This window comes from Varanus komodoensis, unplaced genomic scaffold (genome assembly GCF_004798865.1).
Source record: "Varanus komodoensis strain SLA01 unplaced genomic scaffold, ASM479886v1 scaffold53, whole genome shotgun sequence".
NCBI lineage: Eukaryota > Metazoa > Chordata > Lepidosauria > Squamata > Varanidae > Varanus > Varanus komodoensis.
This window is the reverse complement of record NW_025336126.1, coordinates 5488089-5511854: the sequence shown is the minus strand read 5'-3', so window position 1 is coordinate 5511854 and position 23766 is coordinate 5488089. Positions and strand designations below refer to the sequence as shown.

The following is a 23766-nucleotide window of genomic DNA, read 5'->3' as shown; positions in this document are numbered from 1 at the left end:
CTCCCCCCCCCCACATTCCTGGTACCACCTGCTGGAACACAAGTTAGAGGGCCAGATCAGATTGGTTTTGTTAGAGGAGCCAGTACGGAGTTCATACTAAACAAACCTAGAGCCTATCTTGCTTCAGCTTTAAGGCTGTAATCACCCCACCCTCTAATTCAATTATTGCGACAATTCTACATGCCAACTAAGGACCGTTATGGGGTGGGGGCCAAAAAGGAACTGAAATCAAGCTGAGCAATTACTGGTACCCTTATTTGTTTTAGCTCTGCTCTCTTGAAGTTGAGCAATTTCCTATTAAAAGCACAATCTTAAGCATGAGAAGGCCTCTATCTCCCAGCATTCCCCAGGCAGCACGGGCAGTGGTAGAAACTGCAGGATTTCTTCTGTATGAACAAAATTAGGATTGCATCCTAAGCAAATAGTTGGGATACGGATCATTTCTTGCCATTTCCAATTTGTAGGAAATGGAGAGAAGCTTTAGTGAAAGGAAATGTGCTTGTACTTGCACTGCACTCCACTCTGGAAGCTGAAAAAAAGGGACTTGAGAAACTAAATGAAAATCAAATTCCTGGAGCTGTAGATGCTGCTGAGAACTCAATCTAGCCTCACCCAATGATGATAGACTAGACTGAGAAAGGAGTAAGCAAAATGGCTCCTGCAGATTCTGTTCCTCACAAGTTTACATGTACAACTGCTGCTGTGGTCAGTTGCCTCATTGTGTGGAGTACTGCAAAAACTATCCTATACTGAGACACAGGTATGGGGGTTCAATGCAGATTTAGCCCTACTTAAACACAGAACACTTGGATTAATGCATATACTAATAAGTAGGGCTAAATCCAGATCCAATTTAGGAGTTACAGCAGAGGTGGTCCCAGGAACAATGAACACGAGTTAAATCAACTATGGCAGTCTTGTTTCCTGGTACTGGAAATCCCCAGCATGTCCTAAAGGATGCTGGGTACACTACAGTTTATTGTAAATCATGTCTATAGAAATTTCACAGTGTTAAGTAATGGCATGTGTAGCATAGTAGAAGAAACTGAGATAGTTTTACCAGTAAAGTGTCCCCCCTTCCTTTGCAGAGCTGGTGTCACTTAAAGGCACTTGGCTTGAGATGGGGCATGATGCCATCGGCTACACACACCAGGAAAATGTCTAGAGAGGTTGTGAGGGTTTGCTCACCAAATGGCGGATGCAGACATCAGAACTGAGACAAAGGAATCTCCGTTTATAGTGCCTGCCCCGTTATGTGGTCCAAGACCTGGTCGAGCAGGAGCTTGTGGGTGTGCATGCCGGCCCGACATGAATCTGAGGGGACCAGGCAGTGATGCAGACCAGATGCTGCTGAAGGAGGGGAGGAAGTACCAGGCAGATACTGCCACCTCACTGAAAAACTCCCTGGTCTTTGAGAACCTAGCTAATGGAGCACAGTACTGGCCTGTAATGTTACTTGGGTACAATAATTTAAGACAGGAAGAGTAGCATATTCCGACTGGAAAGAAAGAGCAGAAAGGTAGTGTCGTCGTCTCCCGTCAAGAGGGTAGAAGTTGTAAGAACGCTGGAGACGCCATCTGGGGAGGAGTACTAGCCAGGAGCGGACCAAGTTCGTCACGGCTGCTGCAGATGCACCGCACTCTGGCCACAGCTAATCACAGTTCATGAGGTCACAGGGCACCATCTCTGTCCAATCAAAAGCGATGAGCTGAGATTGTGGAAAAGTTGCCAACCAGACCAGAATGCTTCAGTGCTTAGAAGGCTCAGCCACACGATACTCTCTTCTCTTGAGTGTGTTGGAAGGGAGGGATGTTAATATGGTTTAGGGGAAGGGAACTGGAAGCATCTCCAAATACACCGGCAGGGGGTCTCAGCTCAGATCCTGCTCACCGATGCTCTGGCGAAGGTATTCCTCATAGAGCTGCCTCTGCAGAAAAACAGCATCGCTTGTCAATGCCATGCACTGGTTAGCCTCCTCCTTTCAGGGAGAATAATCTACAGGGCTGACAGTTACCCACAATCCCACACAAGGATCATACACCCTGCTGCTGCTAGCCATGACCCTTTGGCCCAGCTACGAAGCCCTGTGACCCAACCCCAGACCACCACGTCCAACCTCGCAGTGCAACTGACCTTTTTTTCCAGCACCACGTCCAACACGTAGTCCCGTCGATCCTCCAGTTGCCGCTTCTGTTTCTTCGACAGAGTGGGCTTTGTCCTAAATGAGGCAGCAGAAATACAGGGAAGTCAAAGGGCGAGCAGCTGACAGGTGTGTGGCAGGTTGCCCCTTGATGTGGGGACCTCTTTGTGATGAACTGGGGGAGCGGGGCTTCGTACCTGAAAGTGTAACTAGCCAAAAGCAGGAGCAGAACTGAAAGGCAAAGAAGGCCGACGAACACTGTTAAGGTCTGGTCTTCAGGGACAAGACTCCAGACTGTGGCAATCGGGAGCTGAAAAACAGGATTGTGGATGGTTGGCATTCACAGGAGAAACCAGAAGAAGAGCTCCTGTGCTCTGTGCTTTTTTTAAAAAGGCAACCGCCCACATTTCCAGCAAACACAACCCAAATGCCATACCAAATGTTGTACAATGAGGTGACCCTAACAAATTATGCAGAATAAGTGCCACCAAAAACCAGGCACCATCTCAATTATTTTAAAAGAAAACTACAGTCCTGCCCAGGGACTTAACAAACTGGAGAACAAAGGAAAAAATAAGAAGTAAAAACATCGCTCAATAGGTGCTTCTGTTAGTGACAGGGCAAAACGTTATAAAAGGCGCTGTAGCCCTACTTTGGCTTCACAGATTTCACTTAGTTTCAGAGTGAGATGGGTTAAAATGTTGAGTTATTTAAAAACACAAGATCAAAACAAAAAGGAATAGCCAGGATGCTTATTGTGCTCGATTTGCAATCACGTCACACATGCAGAACTGGAAACGAGACACAGCATTGATGATCTGCGTCAAAGATAATTTCCCCAGTCTTTATGGAAGAAGAGTTGAGCGGATTTCAGCCCAAAGGCTCAATGTCATTTCCAGGAAACTGGAGGGCGGGGTGGGGGGCATTCCAGTGGCGGGCAGGGCTGAAGGCAAAGCGGGCAGAGCCAAAAATGCAGGCCTATTTTAGCTTCAAACTCTTCCTGCCACTAACTAAGCTTTATGAGAGGCACTTCAACCTTTTAGAAAGGGAGAAGAACCACACAAGATCCAAGAAACAACCAGGCAATCGGGGGTTGTGAAGTGAGACTTCTGAGGAATCCCAGGTGGGCCCGATTTGGCTCCTGGACCTAAGGTCCTGCACCCCTGCTTTATAGCATGACTTGCTTCCTAAATGGGGGAAAGTTGTACGAGTATGTACATGTGCGTCTCTCTTTTGTGGCCCTTTTCTAAAGGACCTGTTTTTAAGCGCCGCCTCTTGAACTTGTCTATCATGACAAACGTACAGGAGAGGAAGTCAGATTCTGGCTGAACACCAGGAAGAACTTCATGACAGATAGTGTAGTCCAACAATGGAACCAATCAAGAGGGAGGCTGTGGGTTCCCACACTTGAGGCATTCAAGAGTGAGCTGGACCAAACATCTCAAAAGGATGGTTTAACCTGGAGTCCTGCACTGAGCAGGGGGTTGGACCCAACGGCTCTCCTGGCCCCTTCCAACTCTACTATTCCGATTCTGTGAAATCTTGGTATTTCTTGCCTAGAAAAATGGAGCAAAGTCTCCATGGACCCAGAATCGGGGTGCAAACTTGTTACTTCTGTGCTTGCACAGAGCTGTGGAGAGCATACAACTTGAATTAAAAACACAGAGTTGGATAGAGCTTCACTGAGAATCACTGTGCAAGAAGCAGTGGCTAACAGTGCAGGAATGGGACTCAGGCATTCTGGGTTCGAGTCCCTGCTTGGCCATGGAGTCAACTGGGTGACTTTGGGCCAGTCACAGGCTCTCAGCCCAACCTATCTGACAGGGTTGTCATTGTGGGGTTCAGATGGGGAGCATGAAGAGAATTCTATAAGCCACTTTTGAGTCCATTGTAAGAAAAAAACACAATACAAGCCTAATCTAAAGAAATAAAGTGGTATTTCTGGAACACTGTGGAAAGATGGGGGGGCGGGGTGGATTGAAACACAAAAACCACTCACCACATACAGCTCCAGGGCCTGTCTCTGTTCCTCTCCCAACACCAAAGTCCACAGCTGGCGAGCAAATGCTGTACCAAAAAGCAAAGTCAGGAGGAGAAAGATGGGCAGCAGGCATCCAGCAAGCCCCAGCAGTGTCCCCCGGAAGCAAGCCCGGAAATTGCTGCTTCTGGCCTCACTGTGTGCAGAGAAAGGGGGAAAAGTGAAACACAGAAACATGGGAGCAAGTTTGCCTGCCGGAGGTCTCACACTGCCACAGACACTCACATGACTTTTTAAGCGGTATTTTAACTGTTAATATTATTGGATTTTATCTGGCCAGGGCGGCTTATTGTATTTTTGTATTTTTAATTTAATGTTTATATTTTTTAATTTAATATTATAATTATTTTTTAATTTATTGTTGTAAGCCGCCCCGAGGCTTCGGCGAATGGGGCGGCATAAAAATGTTTTAATAAATAAATAAAATAATAAAAATGACACTCCCCCAGGCTCCTACAGAGGATCTTTCCCTGATTTTCTCCCTGATACCAGTCCCTTTCACTACATTTCAGAGGTGGTTAGGATCTCAGAACTCTACTGCCTGAAAGAAACATTTTAATCAGTTGTTACATGTGCCTCTCCATGCTTCTTTCTCAAGAACTCAGTGTTCATTGAAGGCTACAATCCAGTATACACATACTGAGTGACCAGCACTGCGGAAATCAGCGAGGCTTACTGCCAAGTCAACATGAGCAAGATTGTACTGTTAACCACACAGCAATCTTGTGAGATGGGGTCAGGCTGGGATAAATCAAGTGATTTTAAATTTAGACCTTCCTTCCAGTTCCTGCTTTTGCCTTGATTTTCTGCCAGGCGCAACCCTTTCATTGTATTCTCTCTTAAATACAGAAGCAGACTCATACTTCACCACAGATTGGCCTGTCTGCCGTGCAGTCAGCTTTTCCACCTCATAAACGCTCATGCTCCACTCGCTATGAGGATGTTCCATTCCCCTGTGCTGAATATTACCGTTTCCATCAGTTCTAGAGCTCCCTCTCTTACTTGTCCTCATCCAGCAGGTGCTGCGTGGCCTGGGCGATGAGGTGGCAGTCTCGCTCCAGGGAGTTGAGCGTGTGCTGGATGGTCTGGCTGATGGTTTTCTCGATAGTTCGGCAGATCTCCTCTATCTGATTGACACATCGGCTTGGCTGAGGGAGGATGCAAGGCTGGTTATGCACTCACTTCGCAGACGATTCATCTGTATCTTATTTTTAAAGAGCGGTTTTCTCAGAGGAATGCCCCCCCCCACGTGTCACTTCCTTTACGCCTGTCCTTCACCACTCAGGACTGGGCTCTCCACCTTTTCACTAAGCCCATGTCGCAGTTTTCCATGCCTCCACTCCACCCTCTAGTATTACACTGGGCTGCAGCTTACCTTATTGGTGTTGGGGATGTAAATTGTGGGCATGTCAAATCCACACTTATTGAGGCCCGGACGCTTGCAGAGCTCCTGGACAATTTGCATCAGCACTCTCTACCAGGGAAGAGAACAACCCGGTATCAAGAAAAACAGCCACTAAATATCTGTCGCCACTCTTAGCATCTTTCCTCTGATGCAGGTATTCCATCTCCCAGTTCCTGCTGATCACCCCCTTTAGGGTACCTGTCTGTCACCCTCCGCACCCGCCTCATCGGCCTTGCTGAGGTAGAAATGCAACTTGTCTCCATGCCCCTCGTTGAGCTTCTCCACAATGTTGAGGGTGCGCTTGCATAGGGCCTGCCCCATGGGATCAAAGAAGACCAGGATGAGGTCGCAGAGTTGGCCTGCAGCAAGACAACAGGAGGAAGGGAGCCGGGTGGAACATGCGAAAAAGGAGGAGTTAATATACAGTGGGAATGGGGAACTGCAGGGCCACATCTAGACTCTCCAGCCCTACCCCCTTCCCCCAAACTGCTGAACCTTTGGTAGTTTTTAGGTTTTTAGGTATCTGCCCTCATTCGAAAAGGCTGAAATGGTTGTAAGATCTTTGAGCTAAGGCAGGCTGGCATCTGGCCCCATTCACCACTGGGATGTGGCCCTCGAGAGCCCCTCCAAAGAGGATCCAGCCCTTGGAAAGAGCTAATATCAGGCGCTGAAGGCTCCTAATGCACAGCAATATAGGGAGGGGCAGGCTTTAAGTTAGCAGGATCTACTCCATGGCCACCAACTGAAGCCAGACTCAAAATGGTGGCTCAGGAGGCCAAACAACTGCCTCAGGTCATCCTGTGAGCTCCACAGTATGACAACCTTCCTGACAAAGGCAAATCTGCACCCAAGTTATGACAAGTCAGGGATCCCTGCTGTCTGATGTAGACCTAAATGTTGCTACTGTAAATGAACTGGGACTTGGGGGGCTCCTCAGTGATCTATTGCAAATCCTGATCTACCTTCTGCCCACCTCTGCAGGAAAACATGCCTCACGATTAAGATAGTCTCATTGTCATCATGTCTCTTGCAGTTTTCACAAGCTTCCATCAGAGTCATCCTCATCCTTTGCAATTCTCTTTGCAAGACAACATATTCTCATAATTAACTTTACCGCATAGGCAGAAAAACAACAAAACTCAACTTTTCCATAGACACTCCCCCAAAGATTACAAGCACCTGCTACTTTCTTAGTATCTTCCACATGCTGAAGCCTCTGCACTGATGATACACATCTCCTCACACAAGCCTACTTCCTTTTCGGATGCTAGCTGGACCAAGAACAGGTTCCAAATCATGAGAATCCGTACGAGATGTTCATGCCACACCATTCATCCAGGCTGCCAGACTCACCAAACCAGATCAGCGCCCCTTCCACATCAAATGGGTATTTCATGTCTCCATCCACCAAGCCCGGAGTGTCAAGGAAGGTGACCAGGGGGAATTGCTTCTGCTTGGAGGTACAAATCTCAGTGCTTAGGTACTCGGACACCCCTAAATGAAGGCGGGGGCATGATATTCAGATTATGAAGCAGCCTCTTGGTATGGATGGATGCTAAACAGCATGCCCACTTGCCATCTCACCAGAAAACAGACACCACCCGCCAAAACTCAGTACCCACAAATCTGAACGATGGTTGGCAAGCTTTCCATGATCACCCACTTACACGCCAACTTCCTGCCTCAAGGCAGTAATTCATGCATGGAATTAATGGCACAGAAGTACATTCTCGGCTTTATTTCCAATTGTTTGCAACTAACCTTTGAAGCTTTGCAAGGCCAGGAAATGGGGATACAGGTGGAGTGTAGCATTACCCTGCAGAAATGGAAGGGGAAATCAGAGGGGCTTAGAACACAGGCTATTCTTATGGCCACAGCACAGATGGATTTTAAAAGGGTTCGACAAATCCATGGAGAATAAGTCCATCTTCTTGGCTAAGAGCACATACATTCTCCAAGTGATGCTTGCTCTGGATTCAGCCAGACCAGCATGATCCCTGCCTAATAGGGAGGTATCAGAAGGCTTGGGGAAAGTTCAGGGTTGCCAAAGTGCTAAACAATATTTGTGGGGGGGGGGGACGACACAATGAACTAAGGGGAGGGGACTCCAAAACAGTTCAACAGGGACTAAGAATGTTGACTGTCAAGTGGGTGATGAAACCAGGAGAGAAAATGGAATGGAATATACTTAAAGAAAGCAGGTCTGGCTGGCTGAGCAGGAACATTTTGCACTGCAACATTTTTTTGCAGCCCCCCCCCCCCCCCCGACCCCATCAGCTCCATTAACGAAAAATGGAAAAGCATCCAGAGGAGTACACCTGACCTGGGGATAACAAACCACACAAGACGGATTTGGGAACCTAGGAAGCTGCCTTGTGCTGCATGAAGACTCTTGCTTCATCTAACTCAGTATTACTGAGACTGTCTGGCAGCAGTTCTCTGGGCTTCTGGAAGGATTTTTCCAGCCCTACCTGGAGAGGCTGGAGATTCAATATGACACCTTCATGCAAACATGTGCTCTGCCACTAAGCCAAGTTCCCTCCACTCCATCTTGTCTTGCTTGTGGATTTCCCTTGGGCCTCTGGCTGTTCGCTGCAAAGTGCTGGGACTACAGTTTGACACAGCAAGGAATTGTCTACGTGCTCAGCTCAGATCATCCCAGACAGATAACCAGGTTTCCTGTCAGAGGAAGAAATTCTCACCGTGAGAGACTCTCGCTTCCTTCCACTAGTGATGAAGGTGAATCCCTGAGTCTCAATAGCTACACCGGTTCGTTGGATATGTTCTTCCACATACCTGCAAAGAATTTCAAAGGAAGCAAGATGGAATCTTTCTTTTGTGCAAAATGCTCCTGGTTTTGGGCTGCAAGTGAAAGATGCAATGCCAATTCTTCATCACAAATCCTGGTTAAGTAACAAATAGCAATTGTCTGAAGTGTTCAAAAACAGCTAGCTTTGGTCAATCCAAATTCTCACATCATGTACTGTTTACCCAACATGTTCTTCACTTTGGAAACATTCCTTCAGCCGACTGCAAAATGACTCTAGGGATCCTGTGGAATACAACCCCTCATGTACTAAAAGCAGATAGTATGAGTGCCAATTCTTCCCTAGAACCCAAACTAAAGATGAGAAGGCTTGCAGAGGAAAAAATAGAAAACTTGGCGTGGGGGGAAGCATTCTTCTTCAAAATCCCCAAAAATCCTTTGAAAAAAACGGGGGAACCTATCTCCTCCATTTTCCTCTCCTTTTGCATGGAACTTACAGATGTTTCAATGGATACCAATAAATGACATATTTATATCTTGTTACCATACATTAGTGTTAAGACACTACCCTGTTGCAGAAACCAACTCCTCATAAATATGTGCAGTGCCTTCCCCAGCTTGTGAAATTTGTTATTATGTGCTGTCAAGTCACCTCTAACTTGCATCAACCCTATGAATAAACACCCTCCAAAATGCTTCTCCTTCACAATCCTACACAGCTCTTGTAGATTCAAGAAGGAAATTGTGGCTTCCTTTATTAAATCAATCCATTTCATATTTGGCATTCCTTTTCCTCTGCCTTTGACTTTCTCTAGCAAGCCAGTGAGATTCTTGGCTTCTTATGATATGCCCAAAGTACAACAGCTTCAGATTGGTCAATTTTGATTCTAGGGAAGGTTCTGGCTTGATTTTATCTAGGACCTACTTGTTTTTCTTTCTCTCAGTTCAGGGTATTCACAAGGCTCTCCTCCAGCACCATGTTTTGAAAACTTTCATTTTCTTCCTGCCAGATTTCTTCATTGTCCAGCTTTCACATCATACATAGCCATCAGAAACAGGATAGTTTGAGCACTCTTGTATGAGTAAACCCATAGATTGTGATTGGCAATACAATACTTGAATGATCTTGACCTTAGTATCCAGTGAAATTACCCTGCACTTGATAATTTCTAATTCCTTCAGTTACCCTTCCAAGTTACAGTCGTCTTCTAATTTCTTGGCTCTGTCTGAATTGATGACTGAGCCAATGCATGCAAAACCTTTCACAATGGCTATTTCTACCTTGTTCTCTACTTTTTCCGTAGTCATTGTTTTTGTTTTCTTAATATTCAGCTGCAGTCCTTTTGTACTTTCTTCTTTCACTTTCGCTAGAAGTCATTTCAGTTCACTGCTGCTTTCTGCCACTAATATGGTATCATCTGCATATCTTAAATTACTAATGTGTCTTCTGCCAATTTTCATTTCTTTTTCCTTTGATCCTAATCCAGTTTTTGTTATGGTATGTTCTGCATACAGATTGAAGAGATAAAACATACCTTTGCCTATAGGAAACCATGATATTTCTCCATATTCTGTCAGAACAGTAGCTTCAGGCCCATGCATAGCTTCATGTGATCCACATAGGCAAAGGCTTTGCTGTAATCTATAAAGCACAGTCTGATCTCCTGAAATTCTTTGATGCACTCCAGTAGCCCACGTATATTTGTGGTATGAAACTTGTCAAATACCCTGTAGATGACCACACTTTGAGACTATTCACAATGCACTGTTGCTGCCCTCATCAAATTTCTCTGCAATGCCTTAAACCCATGCCAGCCCCCCAGGACTTCCCCATAATGCCTTGCACTACAGGAGCCCTCAGGATATTCCCATAATGCTTTGTGCCTACCCCAGCCCTGTTTGCTTTCCCCACAATGCTTGGTGTTGCTCTCAGCTCACCAGTTAATGAAGCTGCTCTTGCCAGCACTGTGGTTGCCCATTACCATGATGGTCACTTTGCGGCGTGGAGGAAGCAAAGTCAGTCCCACTCGCCCCCCAATTGACACCAGACCTGGAAGCGAAGGGGAAAAAAGGGGATGGATGAGCTCTGATACTCTACATGGTCCTTCGCCCCCCAAAGAGAAAACCCCATATTCTCGCCTCCCCACCCCCAGTTCTCACCGTGACCCTCATGGACATAAAGGGAATGAGCCTCCCGCAGGACCCGCTCGGTCACCGACTCGGCCCCACTGACTACAGCGGGGTTTGCGGACTCGCGGGGCTTCCCACCCCGGCCCCCGGGCATGGCTGCCGGCGACCGAGCAGGCAACGGAAACGCCAACGAAGCCAACAACAGGCGCGGAAGAAAAGGGACTCCAACACCCAGGAAGCCTTTCGCGGATTTCCCGTAATGCAACGCGGGCACCGGGTCGTCAGCGGCATGGATTTTTCTTGGCCGCGTTTTGTGGGAAGCCCAGCGCGAACTGCCGCGCTGCAGCTGCAATGGGGCGAGGCGGTCGCAATGCTCCCTTTCGTCGCCGCGTTTTCAAATAGTTCTACTGCCTACGAACGACACAGAGTTAGAAAATACTTGGGGGTGTTGGCGAGGTTCCTGCTCCTTTTAAAAATTGTATGACAGGCAGAAATTCATCAGATGCTGCTCTCGCTGTCACCGAAGTAAAAAGGAATGATGCACTTGTTGGATGTGCGTCTCTTGTGCAGCTTTTCACAGACTGATTTCAATGGACTTGGAAACGACTAATTCCCCATAGGATCCGGTTGTTATATTATGAACTCCAACGAGGGGCATAGATTTACGTATGTTTAGAAGGAAAAAAGTCCTACTGTTCCCTGCAGCTGTAGGGCTTTTCTCCCCCAGTGTAATATATAAATATAAACAATCTGCTTATGGTCGAGGGTGCTTCTGCTCTAGGTGAGGTTTTTACTCTGCAATTGCTTTACCCCAAGCAGAAATTTAAAGGAGAGTTCAGATGTCTCCTCTGATGTTTTAAGCTGTGTTTTCCCACTGAAACCTCCAACTTATTTTTTCACCAGAAACAAAGCAAAAACCTTAAGGTGTAATCCTGTGCCTGTTTAGACTGAAAAAGTCCTACAACTCCCAGGCTTCCCCAGCAAGCTATGCTTATAGCTTGGCCTTCAGTTTAAGCCCTAAACTTCTTAATAGCCTTTCCTCACCTGTCCATCTGTACTGACCTTGCATTGCTGTTCCCAGAAGGAAGGCAGGAGCTGGACTGGGAGAAGACGTTTGAGTGTGTGTGCAGGGAAACAAAGACACAGAGTGAGTCAGAAGGGGTCTCCTGGGCCATCTAGTCTGACCCCCAGCTCCAGCCAGCTCCACTCACGACATGCCCACCATGACAGGGAAGGCATTGCCTCCACTTCTCTGAGCCCAGAAATGCCAGGGGTTGATACTCAGCCTCCTATTCAGAACCCCTCTTACTTTGCCCACCATCTCCCAGATGTGTCGCTTCCTAGTCCCCTGATAAATATTTATTGTAATTTATATTATAATTACTTTTAATTTATTGTTGTAAGCCGCCCCGGGGCCCCGGCGAATGGGGCGGCGTAAAAATATTTTGATAAATAAATAAATAAATAAATAGGCTTTGGATGGAACATCTCTGTGGGTACATGGGGCCCTGTGCACACTTTTCTGGGTCTTGTCCAGAATTTCTTGGGTCCAGGTGCTTCCTGTGAGAGCAGAGAAGGATTCAGCCAGAAACTCTCAAGCTCCACAGCCTCCGATTCCTGGCTCTGCAAGCAATGCCTGCCACAGCCCCATTCTCATTACTCTTCTCTGCAGATGAGGTTTATCAGGGCAAGCTTTCAAGCCCACGGGCAACCTCGCTTTTCTGCAGGGCTACCCAGCAAAGGAACTCCCTCAACCTCCTCAAGGATCACACACACGAAGACCTGAAGAGCCAAAGCATCAAGCTGAGATCTGAGAAAAGTTACCTGGCAGGGAAATGAAAGGGGCAAAATATGTATGTTGTACCCGTTTCTCATAAGCAGCCGTGGTGTTCCCTGCTAGACCCAGAAGAAAAACCTGCCTGCTTTGCTCCCCTTTGGGACTGTTGAACATTGACCTGGTCAATCTTCTACTTCCTAAGATTTGAACTTGGTTCAAACACATAAAGGGTGTGTGTTTCTGAGACAAAAGAGGGGTCATACAGTCCCGGCTGAGGGATGCCACATTCTGTCAGCACTTTCATAGGGTGGCCAGGCGCCCTTCTTCATGGAAGGCATGCCTCTATTTGGAGAGATGCCCAGGCTCATTCTGGTTTAAAGGGAGTTATATGAGGAGAGAGAGCAGCACAAGCCTTGAAATTGCACATCAAGGATTCCTGAGCAGCAGGTGCATGGCTACACAGGTCACCTCATCAGTCTTCTGCACTGTGGTGGGATGTATTGGATTTCAATTTAAATGATTGTGGGTTCTAAATGTGCACATGTGCGCACGCACACACAATATTTGGTGCCTTCTTTTGCCCTTTTGGTAATGCGCATTCTTTTTTGGGAGGGAGCAATGCCTCCTCTCAGAATGGATCTCCTAGGCAGGTGTGAGCTAACATCCTTCTTACAGCAATTACTTTATTTCTGTACTAGAACCCAAAGATTCACCCATCAGACCTAGATGCAAAAGTAGGTTTTTAAAAATCTGATTGCAGGAATTTCTTCTGAGTGCCAGAAGTGAATGGAGTTTATGCAGTTCCTCTATACACAAAAATCATTCCTGGTTACTCCAGACTTTTTTTTTTTTCATTTTAGCAGTATCAATTCAGGTGCTGGGGGAGAGCCATAATGCTGGTATTGTTAAATAATCTTTGCAAATCCTGTGCAGTTGACCCAGCAATCCAGATCTGCCTTCTGACCACTCCTGATTTTAGGTACTGAAGAATTAAGTCAATGGACCTTCACATACCCTCCACCTCTTCCTCCTATTGGGCCATTTCTTGGAATCCAACTCTGTGTGTTTGGGGAAACTGTGTGTGTGTTCGGGAAAAGGGCTTAAAGGGATAGGGTGCTAGGATGAATGTTTATGCAGGGATCAATTTAAAAAATACTCACTTTTGACTGTAAGCCAGTGGGCACGTTGTTTGTATTGCTGGAAAACCCATTCAAAAACCCAGCAGGCAAAAGCAAAGTCCACAGATGGAGAATGCGGCACCTCCATCCTTTGAAATGTATCTAAGAACCTGGCTACACATTACCATGGAGGAGCTGGTTGGACTCTTGTTGTTGTGAACTTTGCCCCTGAAGCTAAGAAAGTTGGAAGAAAGAGTAGCAAAGCACAAATCCTGCTTCAGGGAGGCAGGAATCCCTGGCTATCGATTCCTTTGTGAACTTTTCTTATCCTTTATCGCAGGAGTGGGGAATCGCAGGCCTTGGTATCACATGCAGCCTATGTAGTTTCCCGGATGGCCAAGTCTCTGACAAACCCTTGGTAGCTCCCACAGATCGTTCGATGGTTTCCTGGCTTTTATGCAGTTTGTCTGTGATGCTACAAGGCTGAAATGGCTATAAGTGCTTTAAACTAATATAGGCTGGTATTTTTGTGATTTTGCCCCATGCCCTTTTGCCTTTATCTGCCATCCACCACTGAAAGAGAGGGGCTGAAAGAGATCCCCCAGCATTCCGTTATCACCGAATTATTCCTAGACGTTAAAGCAGAGTGTCTGTAATATATATCTGGAATATCTGTAATATTATCTATAATATATGTATCTGTAATATATGTAATAAAATATCATAATAAAATTATTTATGCTGTTAATCCCCCCCACTTCCAGGAATTTATCTACTTTCTCCCTGCTCATGGGAATAAAGCAGGTGATGACATGTCTGTTACTAAGGTGCTGAAGCCAGCAGAGATCAAAGTCTAGAAGCAGCCACTTACGCAGTCCCTCTTTCTCTGAGACTCTGTGAATTCCCATACTAACAAGGGCAAAATGGAGATGCTGGGTGTGGATGATCAAGGTACCTACCGGAAACTAAAGGTGCCATGATGAAACACCATGACTAGGTCCGGATGACATGGCAAACCGACAAGGGCAAGAAATTACCGTGGCTTCTCATGATGGGCGCACCTGGCCACTGAGCCTTGCTTTTCTCTCTACAGGCAGCTCTGCGACAGGTGCAGAGGATGAGACTGACCTGCCCAAGCCACCAGGGAGCAAAATGGAAAGCGCTTCCAAATGCTCTTACAGGAGCAGCCAATTGTCTCATAAACTCCCCTGTACTGCTGCAAGCACCGTGAGCCCGAGCAGCCATTCCGGCAGGCAGAGCTGAAGGAGAAGAGGTGAACAGCAGGACCATTCCACCAGCCCTGCTGGAAGTGCTAAGTATTTCCCTCCTCCATCCCCTTTTCTTTTTCCTTGTGTGACATGCCTGCTCAGATTATACACCTGAAGGCAGGGACTCTCTGGCTTAACCACGTATATGTAAATCCGGTTGAGGGACCACACAAAAATACTTCAAATAAATGCATAAATGAAGATGGAACACAGAGCTAGAACCATGCACACTAGCTGGAGGATTTGGAAACTGATTTATCCAAGCACATAGCATGAATTTTGACTAGCTCATGCACTCGGAGGTGTTTTGAGGTGCAGCTCGGAATGTACAATTACCCTTCCACATTCCTGAAATGTTTTTGGCATTGGGGTGGAGAAGGAACCTGAAAGCCATTACCACTTCTTCTTCTGTATTTTCCAGTTTCCACAGAAAATCTCTTAAGGAGGGAAAGATGGAAGAGCAACCGTGTCCCTGGACATGGCTGTCCACCTGAAGTCATGCTTTTTATCTACCCATCATTTTAAGCATTAAGGGATTTTAAATGGTTTTAACATCAACAGTAGTATTTTGTTTTTATTTTGTTGGGGTTATGAATGCTATTTATCATTTTGTTATTTATTGTCTTGATTATTGTAATTATTACTGTTTGATTGTAATTATTATTGTTTTAATTATTGTAAGCTGTCCTGGGATGTTTTTTGTATAGGACGGTGTAAAAATGTTTTAACTAAATAAATAATAAATAAATGCTGGGTTCACAAGAATGGCCTTTTCATTCTACTTAGTAGCATGGGGAAAAAAGCGAGGGGGAGGGGGAGAGAGAGAGAGCAGCTATAACAGAGCACTAACTCTAAAGTGGCCTCACTTTGGTATCCTCCATTGGGCTACAATTCCCATAATCCCCCAACCAGCTATGGGAGTTGAAGTCCACTACATCAGCATGGCATCATGTAGGGGAGGCTGCACTAAGGTGGTCTACAGTTGCTCAGATGGTGCTGTTCTTTTGAGTTTTTAAAAAATGACGGAAGGGATATGTTCATAAAGGGGACAAAAAAAAAGAGAAGTGCAACAGTTTGGTGTCGGTATCAGTGGGAACCTTGCAAAAAGTCTTTTATAGTATAATTGCCTTACTTCATTTACAGGATTTTATATTAGGTCCCAGTATGACATCCTCAGCTTATAATCCTCCCCTTTTCCCATTACTTTCCCCATCACTTGTCTTCGCACACACAAGATAAAGACAGAATTGCTGAGCAATAGCTTTTAATTGTTAGTGCTGGGAGTTGTGCTTCTTATTGTCTTTAGTGCCAGTGAAACACAACAACATGGGCTTTTTGTGAAAATCTCTGCGTGGTGCTTACAGCTGAGTGCGGAAGGTCAGGCCGCTGCCCTCCATTTCCCGAGCGTAGATGTCATCCAGCCGTTCACTCTGTGCCACCGTGAAGTGCTCCTTCCAATCTCCAACGGTGCCTGCAGGGGGGGAAACCAAGCCAGAAAGGCACCTGAGCAATCCCATGTCCCCGTTCTTTCTTCTGGCCGCTAACCCAGCAGAAGTCAAATGCTCAGCCCTTAGCTAGGCCTTTCCCACATCATTGTGTCTCTTTGCAGCCTCTCCCAAGATCGTGTGCTCCCTGTGCTTTGGACAACTATGCCCATTCCTACATGGAAGGAAATTAATGGTGGCCAAGAGCAGAAATGCAGGCTCCTAAACCCTTTTCAGCCTCATCTAGAGCCAACTTCCTCTTCCCAGCCTTCCCTCTGTTATCCAGGAACGGACATTTTCACCATGTACTTGCTGCCAACGATGACCCCTGCTGTTCCATAAGACCATTCCCATCTCTCATGTGACTCTAGAATCTACACTCTGGTTTGCACCTTTTCTCAGGAAAGGAGATATGCCGTGATCCATAATGACAGGAGGCATTGTGCTGTAATTAGCCATTGGGTTTGCTTTCATGCACTTGAAGTCAGTGTGTTGCACAATCTTGTTTAAGACTAACTCTGGGAGCTCCAGGCCCAGAAACTTGGCTACTTTCTGGATTTCCCGGGAAGGGTTCTAGAGAGAGAGAGAAGAAGAAGAAGAAGGTTAGCAGGCATTGTTCTTGCATGAAAGCTTGGCTGACCAAGACAAGAGATCTTGGGGCTGTAGCGAACAATTTGAGAAAATATTGACCCAGTGTGCAGCTACTAGGAAAAAGGTCAACTTTGCGATGGGGACCAACCACTGCGCCTAAAATGCTTTTTGCAGAATTGGAAAGTGCAGCAAAGGGCAAGTAAAATGACCAAGGCGTTGGAGCAGCACTTCTAGGAGGAAGGTGACAACAGCTGAAGTTGTCTAACCTTGGAAAAAAGTTAGGCAGACATGATGGAGGTGTACAGAACTAGGCCTGGTGCGGAGAAAGTGACTGAGAGAGACGTTTCTTCCTCTCCCATCATACTAGAATCGGTCCTGCCATGAAGCCGATTGGCAGGAGATTCAAGAGAGATTGAATGAAGTTCTTCTTCATGAAGCAGGTAGTTAAACGATGTCTTTGCTCCCTTGAGATGACCGACAGCTGGATGGCTGTGTGCTACCCCCAGTCTCAGAGGCTGCATTCCTCCTTGTTCCTCTTCATTGTTAAGGAGCCCGAAAGGGAGGCTGCAGCTGCACCCATGTCTGTCTCTCACAGACTGTGGGTTGGGCATGGTGGGACCAGAGGCTGGACTACATGGCCCCGTGGCCCCCTCCTGTGTGGCCGCACCTGGGTCCTGATGAGCGAGTGCCCCAAGGCAGAGCACAGATGCGGGAAGCTCGCGGCATCCACACGTACAGGAGGAGACTCCCTCTGCGCTCTCGGAGTGCGTGCCTGGGCTGCTCACCTCTTTCATGTCTTCATAGAGGAGGTACAGAATTGGATGGCGATCCTTGGCCTCCCACCAGCCACGGACATGGTCGAACCAAGAGCCCCAAGCAACTGGAAAGGGACACAAGAGACAGCCGTTGACTTTGCAGGCTTGGAAAGCAAGCTCCAGGAAGGCATGCCGCTTTGCAGGATTTTGCTATTCCCCACCCCGTGAGGAACCAGCAGGGCCACTGCTCCCCATATAGAGAAACCGAGCTGGGGACTGGGGCTTGCATGTCTTTTGTCCTGCAGTTTCCACATACCCTTCCCAGCAATGAAATTCTCCAGAAACTGGTTCCATTCCCCAGGCTCTGGAAGAAAATGGTCCATGCGGTGGAAGTGGAAATAGGAAACAGCATTGTCCTTGATGTTTCTGGCCACATAAATTATCTGTGGAGATAGAGTGAAAGCAAGGGAGAACACAGGATTCCCAGCTCAAGTCTTCTGTGCCCTTCCCTCTGCCAGGCAACCTCAAATCTGAGTCGAAGAATGCCGTGCATTCTGCAGAGAGTCAGACATGGCTCCCTCATTTCTTAATAACATGGCATGTTCAGGGCTTTGCTGGAGGAAAGGGAATCAGGGTCAGTTGCCCCGTTTTTGCTGTCTGCGTCTCACAGCAGATGGGAAGCCTATATGAGAAATTATTTGCCAGCCCAAGTAAGCCAGACTGGGGAGCAAAGGGCCTAAAGAAAGAGCGAGCAGCGAGGCATGGCAGAACCTTCCCCATGCGCAGAATCTTCTCCAGCCAAACTGTGTCTCACAGAACCTCTCAGGGGTTGGCGTTTCTGCAGTGAGCAGAGCATAAGGGACAGAGGCCAAAAAACCAGCCTGGCTCTTATGCCAGTAGGGAATCCTCAGGAAAGGGAAATGAGGGGAAACTGCACAAGAGCTGAGAAATCACCAAGCCATTGGCAGCTGGGGGAGAGAGGGTGGGACGCAGGGTAGGCGTGTGGCCTTCTGGGGAAATCTGAAGGGCTGAACTGGGATCCTGCAGGACAGCTCTGTCCTCCATTCCAACATGGCTGCCCCATGGCTTAGTGCTGGTCTTCCGATGAAGCCCACACCTTCTCAGTGGCTTTCCCCCTCTTGTCCCTCTTTACTGACCTTGCACTTCTGTTCCCAAAAGGAAGGGGGCAGGAGCTGGACTGGAAGGTGAGTTTTGAGTGTGCGTGGAGAAGGCATGGTCTCCGCCAGTTGCAGCCCTGAAACATGGGGAGGGGAGCACTCAGCCATCACCCGAGAAGCTTGCTGTGTCACCCACCAGCTCCCTTAAAGGGCACTCCTAGTCACCTGAGGCAATGGGATAGTGTCGGAAGTACTCTATGAAGGGAATCCTCTGGTAGATGGGGGCTCGAGCACACTTCTGCAGGTCTCCTTCATGCTGGAGCATGTCCACGATTTCCTGCATCCAAGTGGTCCCTAGTGGAGAGGTCAGGAAAAATAAATGGTGTTCCCCTAATTCAGTACATGGAGAATTGTCCACATTCCCTAGCCATCCCCATGACTATGTCTTCATAGCTGGTGTCCCTGATTTCTCCCCTCCCCTCTGGATTTACCTGCTTTGGGATAAGTAGAAATGAGGACGTCATCAGGCCGGGCTTGAAAGCCCCACAGGGAATCCCAGTTCTGGGCATCCTTGCTGAGCAAAGGGACTCCTTCAACCTCCAGCAGATCCAAGCGCTTGACGGTTGCAGGATCCAAAGCATCAAAATCCCACTTGGATTGGAGACCCGGAGCCTAGCAGGGCAGGAAAGGGGATATGATGAGTCGGCTGTGCCCTTTTCTCCTGAGCATCCTTTTCGCCTCCACCTTCCACCCCCACCGGCAGCCCCTGCTGGCAGTCTAGTTCAAGGACAGGGCCCTCCCACCAGCTCCCCACCCCCCATTTTCAAAGGCTGTCAACATTTCTTCTACCCCTGACCCGGTTCGCATGTAATGACAACAGGGAGTACAGGCTGGACTGAGGATTCACTTCCACTGAGATTGTCATTGAATTGTGCGTTTTTGTTGAATCGTGGGTTACCTTTTCATGTGAACTCAGCGCTATGGTTCAACTACCAGTTGTCAGCCACACCTCAACTGTGAAGGAAGGAGGGACGCCACCCACCTCCCTGCAGGTCAGGCAAGATGTCATCCGCTACAGCGCAAAGAAAGGGACTCTGTGCCCACGGATATCATGGGGTGGCTGGAGTACTGTACTCCAGTACGGTCTCCCCAGCCTAAAACAGAGCTAGGCAAGCAGCCCTTTGCCCAGGGCACTGAGATCAACCCTGCGCTCGAGCCGAGGAAACGGCACACAAACCTGAGGCAGGGAAAGGATGTATTCCCCAGAAGGAAAGGAGGAGATGGGAGAACGGAAATAGAAGAGGCTGCTTAATGGGTTACACAGGTCCCCAACTAAAGAAGAGGCAGCTAGCAACCTGCCCTTCTGGACCACCTGAGACAATGGGTCTCCTGCAGGGCAGCCAACTAGCCAGGGCTCCGCTTGCCACCCACATGGTCCGCCGGCAGCACAGCATGGAGGCAGCCAGCAACCGCGTCTTGTACACCCTGTCCCTGGCAGCTCCAGTGGTTCCCCTCTTGGTCAATTGCCAGCTGACCCACCCTCTGCATTCACCATCTCTGTTCAGCAACGTTCCTTCAGCCGCGAGCTACTGAGGCCCATTAGGATGGCACCAAAGCCATGTGGCCCGAGGATGGGAGCACACAGCTCCGCCTGGGCAAATTCAGCCGTCATTAACCAGCTGAAGGAATCCAGCCCAAAAAGGAAGAACAATAATTGGAGCATTCAACCTGTGTCCATCCGAACCCAGAGTCTCTCCACACCAGGAACGGACCATGGGTTCTCCACCTGAGCTGTTAGTGGTTCTCAGTCCCTAGTTCAGCCATAGTGCAGCCTTTGCATGTAATGGCAACCCATGAGTGCAGGAAAAGGCTCTGGGGAGGCAGGGCATATTTTTATAAAGTTAATACTCACTTTTGATTGCAGGTCTGCAGACATCACACCTTCCTTCTGAAAAGAAGAGTGAAAAGAGAATGGGAAAGCAAAGTCCACAGAAGGAGGCCTGGCTACAGCCCATAATAGCTGAGGCTGGCTTTATGTAAAGGTCTGGCTACACATTATGCTAACTACTTTGAGGGGAGCCAAGTGAGCTCTGAAGATGAGCAGAGAAACTGGCAGGAAGCCACCAGTGAAAATGGCCAGGCCGTGTGCTTCAGAACATAAATGTATTTGAATAACTCCTGGATTTTATTTTTCCAGACTTGCAGGCAAGGTTCTAATGGATTTAACTTCCCATTTCTGAGAAACCCTACGGTAAGCCACGGCTCCATGCATCACACAACCTGCAGGACCCTTCTTGATCCTCTTCATTTTGATATTTCACACATACTGGACTCAGCAATGTCTCTTTGATAAGGACTTAAATAAAATAAGGCAACTGCTGGGGATGCAATGCTACTAAAGCTTGGCCTCTTTATATGCTGGCAATGCCACTGGCAGTCTTCTTTTGAGAGGAGGCAATAATTCACAGCATTTTTGAGGGAAAGTTCTTCAATATTTAAGGACACACATGTTCTTTGGAATTACCTACCCATCACCTGGAATTTAATGGAAAGTCATTGGAAATGGATTTTCAGTGCCATTTTGACAGCTAAAAGAGTAATAATAAAACATTGGAAGAAGACGGGCACCTACAATAACTCAGTGGGTGGAGGATTTAATAGAAGTGTTGATGTTGGAGTCAGAGGCCTTTGGCATAATCTACAAATGGACATTTGGGCTGTCCTTGTTCATTTATACATAATCATTTTCAATAACAGTACTATGCTCTATTGTGTACTACTAAATAGGGATACTCTCCCTTTATATGAAAATGTTATGGATCTTTTAAAATCTTACTCAAAAATGTGTAATGTTTCAATTTATGTTATCCTTCTTTCTTCTCTAATCACTTTGCTTTTATTTTTGTAGCACTCAATAAAACATAAATTCATTTGGGGACTCAGTATTCACCTTCAAGTTGGATTTCCCCCCTTCCCATCCCCACCTACAAACAAAAACAAACCTGAAACCACTTCTGAATATTTGGGTAACATCTTGGCTGATTAAAAGGCTTTGAAACATTTGACAATTTTTGTGATTTTCTGATTGATCTGGGAAAGCTCTTACATTCCTGTGGAGTTTAGAGATTTTCATACGGGGAATTAATCAACCCATTGGTTTGTTATCAAGCCAAAACAGTGGATTAATTACATAATGTTCAGCATTTCCATGGTTTGGCTCACAGGGAGCACAAACCTCTCTGAAGGTGGAACCAACTCCTTTTGGGAGAAAAGGGAGATTCAGTTTGGCATCAACTCCTTACATAGGCAAGAGCTAACTCCACCAGTCAGAGAGATCACTAATGCCACATGTTGACAACCTTATTTTTATTTGCTCTGCATTACTCACAATACTCCACACTCAAATGCTGAATATAAGTTGAATGGGGGTTCTTTTTGAAATGTGGGTTATTGTGTTGTCTCAACGCAGTCACAACAAAACGCAATCTATGAACCACAAACAACCCACAGTAATCAAGATAACACCAAACCATGGATTCACAAATGTGTTCATTATTGGAGCAGCAGACTTAAGATTTTTTTTTCACCTCTAGGAAGATATGTACATATTTAATGTGTTTTTCCTGCTTTCAATGAGAACTGTAGCCATTTAACTTTATTTTTTCCAAAACTTTTGCGTAGATCTCTGCAAATTCATTAAAGTACAGCATCTACTGCCAATAAATCTAGTAGCTGCACAAATCTCCCAGGAAGTTAAAAAAAAGAGATTTGCACAGATCTCCCCAAATCTATCCAATTACTTTTTTTTTAATAAGTTTTATTCTCAATATATACCTAACAAAAAAACCCCCTAAAAAGCATCAATCATCGAAAACCTCAGACCTACTGGGTTAGCCCCCCACATTTTTCTTTTTATGTTAAGCTATAAACATATTTAAGTCTATGCATAGTCCCGTTTCTCTAGCCAATGATAAAAAGAGTCCCAGGTTTGATAGAAATTTGTATCTTCTTTCTCCTTCAGAGACCAATCTATCCAATTACTATGCAACACAAAGCACAATAATCACAGATGCACCAATTAACGAACACGTTCCTTATCTGTGTGCTTCAATGTAAATTTACACCGGGAAGAGACTCCATCTTGTGTCAAAACAATTTGTGAGATATATACCATCCTTCATCACAGAAAGGTGTGGGTTACTACATCCTAAGTCCTCTTGAGACTATGGACTGATTGCCATTCTAAACATACATGGTTACTTTCCCACCAGGCCAATGTGGCCAGAAAATATTCAAAGCTTCTAGACTGGGCACTAAGCCACTTTTAGAACTCTTAGAACTGAATGTGAAAGTTTACACAGTGTAATAAGCACATGTTCTGTGAGGCATTGCTTGAAATTTTGCTTGTTTATTTAATAGAATTCAAAATACATTTTAAAAGGCACAAACACTCTTGTCTGTCTCCAGTCTTGAGCCTCCTCATACGGCTGTTGTGAAGATACAGTGGGAAGACTCCCATTCTCCCGCTTTGATCCCACTGGAAAGAAGGCTCTAAAGGTTATAACCCATCAGGCCAAGTTGACCAGAAAATATTCAAAGCTGCTGCTTCTACAATGGCCACTTCTTATCAATAGCCAAACGGTAACTGATGCTGCTTGAAAGAAATGAGCTAGCAACCTTTGAAGAAGTTTCTTCTTCCTCTGTCTCTGCTATTCTGCAAGGAAAGCTGTGTTTGGACATCATTTAGCTAATGGAGTCCCGCTGGCAGGGTCTTGGCATAATTCCATATCCACTCAGGGAGAGGCAGTGTGGTGTAGTGGTGGAGTGCTGGACTGAGGACCTGCAAGATCTGAGTTCTAGTCTCCACTTAGCCATGGAGCCAACTGGGTGACTTTGGGCCAGTCACAGGCTCTCAGCCCATCCTACCTCACAGGGTTGTTGTTGTGAGGCTAAAATGAAGCTCAGTAAGTCTTCTTGTATTTCTCAAGAGAGGAAAAAGGGTGGCATATAAAGGCAATGAGATAATAATATAATAATAATCCTATAACCACTCAGACAATGTTGGGAGGCCATAGGAATGCACAAGAAGGCACAAAGAACAGTAGATTCATTTCAATCCTGGCACCCGTCGCAAATCAGCAATAAACCATTCCACTTTGAGAGCTTGTGAAATTT

At 46.5% G+C, this 23766-nt stretch overlaps 2 protein-coding genes across 3 annotated transcripts; both read right to left on the bottom strand.

Annotated features, from left to right (window-relative positions):
- Positions 1-4: 4 nt before the first annotated feature.
- LOC123032231 lies at positions 5-10670 on the bottom strand. Of its 2 annotated transcripts, XM_044447961.1 has the most exons (12): positions 10511-10670; positions 10289-10400; positions 8286-8379; positions 7345-7399; positions 6937-7077; positions 5782-5942; positions 5554-5652; positions 5181-5326; positions 4140-4314; positions 2338-2450; positions 2134-2218; positions 5-1927 (listed from the first exon to the last, which is right to left on the bottom strand). In XM_044447961.1, the coding sequence occupies exons 1-12, from the start codon at positions 10632-10634 to the stop codon at positions 1871-1873; spliced, it is 1362 nt and encodes a 453-aa protein (XP_044303896.1). In that variant the 5' UTR covers positions 10635-10670; the 3' UTR covers positions 5-1870. The 2 variants fall into 2 exon arrangements, with proteins under 2 accessions (XP_044303896.1, XP_044303897.1); XM_044447962.1 differs by lacking the exon at positions 6937-7077.
- A 5331-nt stretch (positions 10671-16001) lies between these two features.
- On the bottom strand, positions 16002-20537 carry LOC123032154 (sulfotransferase 1C1-like). The gene is made up of 8 exons (XM_044447844.1): positions 20504-20537; positions 19083-19263; positions 18817-18945; positions 18631-18728; positions 17790-17916; positions 17504-17598; positions 16520-16700; positions 16002-16114 (listed from the first exon to the last, which is right to left on the bottom strand). Exons 1-8 carry the CDS (start codon positions 20525-20527, stop codon positions 16002-16004), a joined length of 948 nt encoding a protein of 315 aa, XP_044303779.1. The 5' UTR covers positions 20528-20537.
- Between the last annotated feature and the right edge of the window lie 3229 nt (positions 20538-23766).

Excerpts from the sequence above, each read along its gene's own strand:
- LOC123032231 (XM_044447961.1), bottom strand. The coding sequence starts at position 10,634 with ATGCCCGGGGGCCGGGGTGGGAAGCCCCGCGAGTCCGCAAACCCCGCT. Across the intron at positions 2,219-2,337 it reads TTGGCTAGTTACACTTTCAG|GACAAAGCCCACTCTGTCGA; the intron begins GTACGAAGCCCC and ends TGCCTCATTTAG. Across the intron at positions 1,928-2,133 it reads ACGTGGTGCTGGAAAAAAAG|AGGCAGCTCTATGAGGAATA; the intron begins GTCAGTTGCACT and ends GTTTTTCTGCAG.
- LOC123032154 (XM_044447844.1), bottom strand. The coding sequence starts at position 20,527 with ATGTCTGCAGACCTGCAATCAAAA. Across the intron at positions 18,946-19,082 it reads TTCTACTTATCCCAAAGCAG|GGACCACTTGGATGCAGGAA; the intron begins GTAAATCCAGAG and ends CCTCTCCACTAG. Across the intron at positions 17,599-17,789 it reads GAATTTCATTGCTGGGAAGG|TTGCTTGGGGCTCTTGGTTC; the intron begins GTATGTGGAAAC and ends GTCCCTTTCCAG.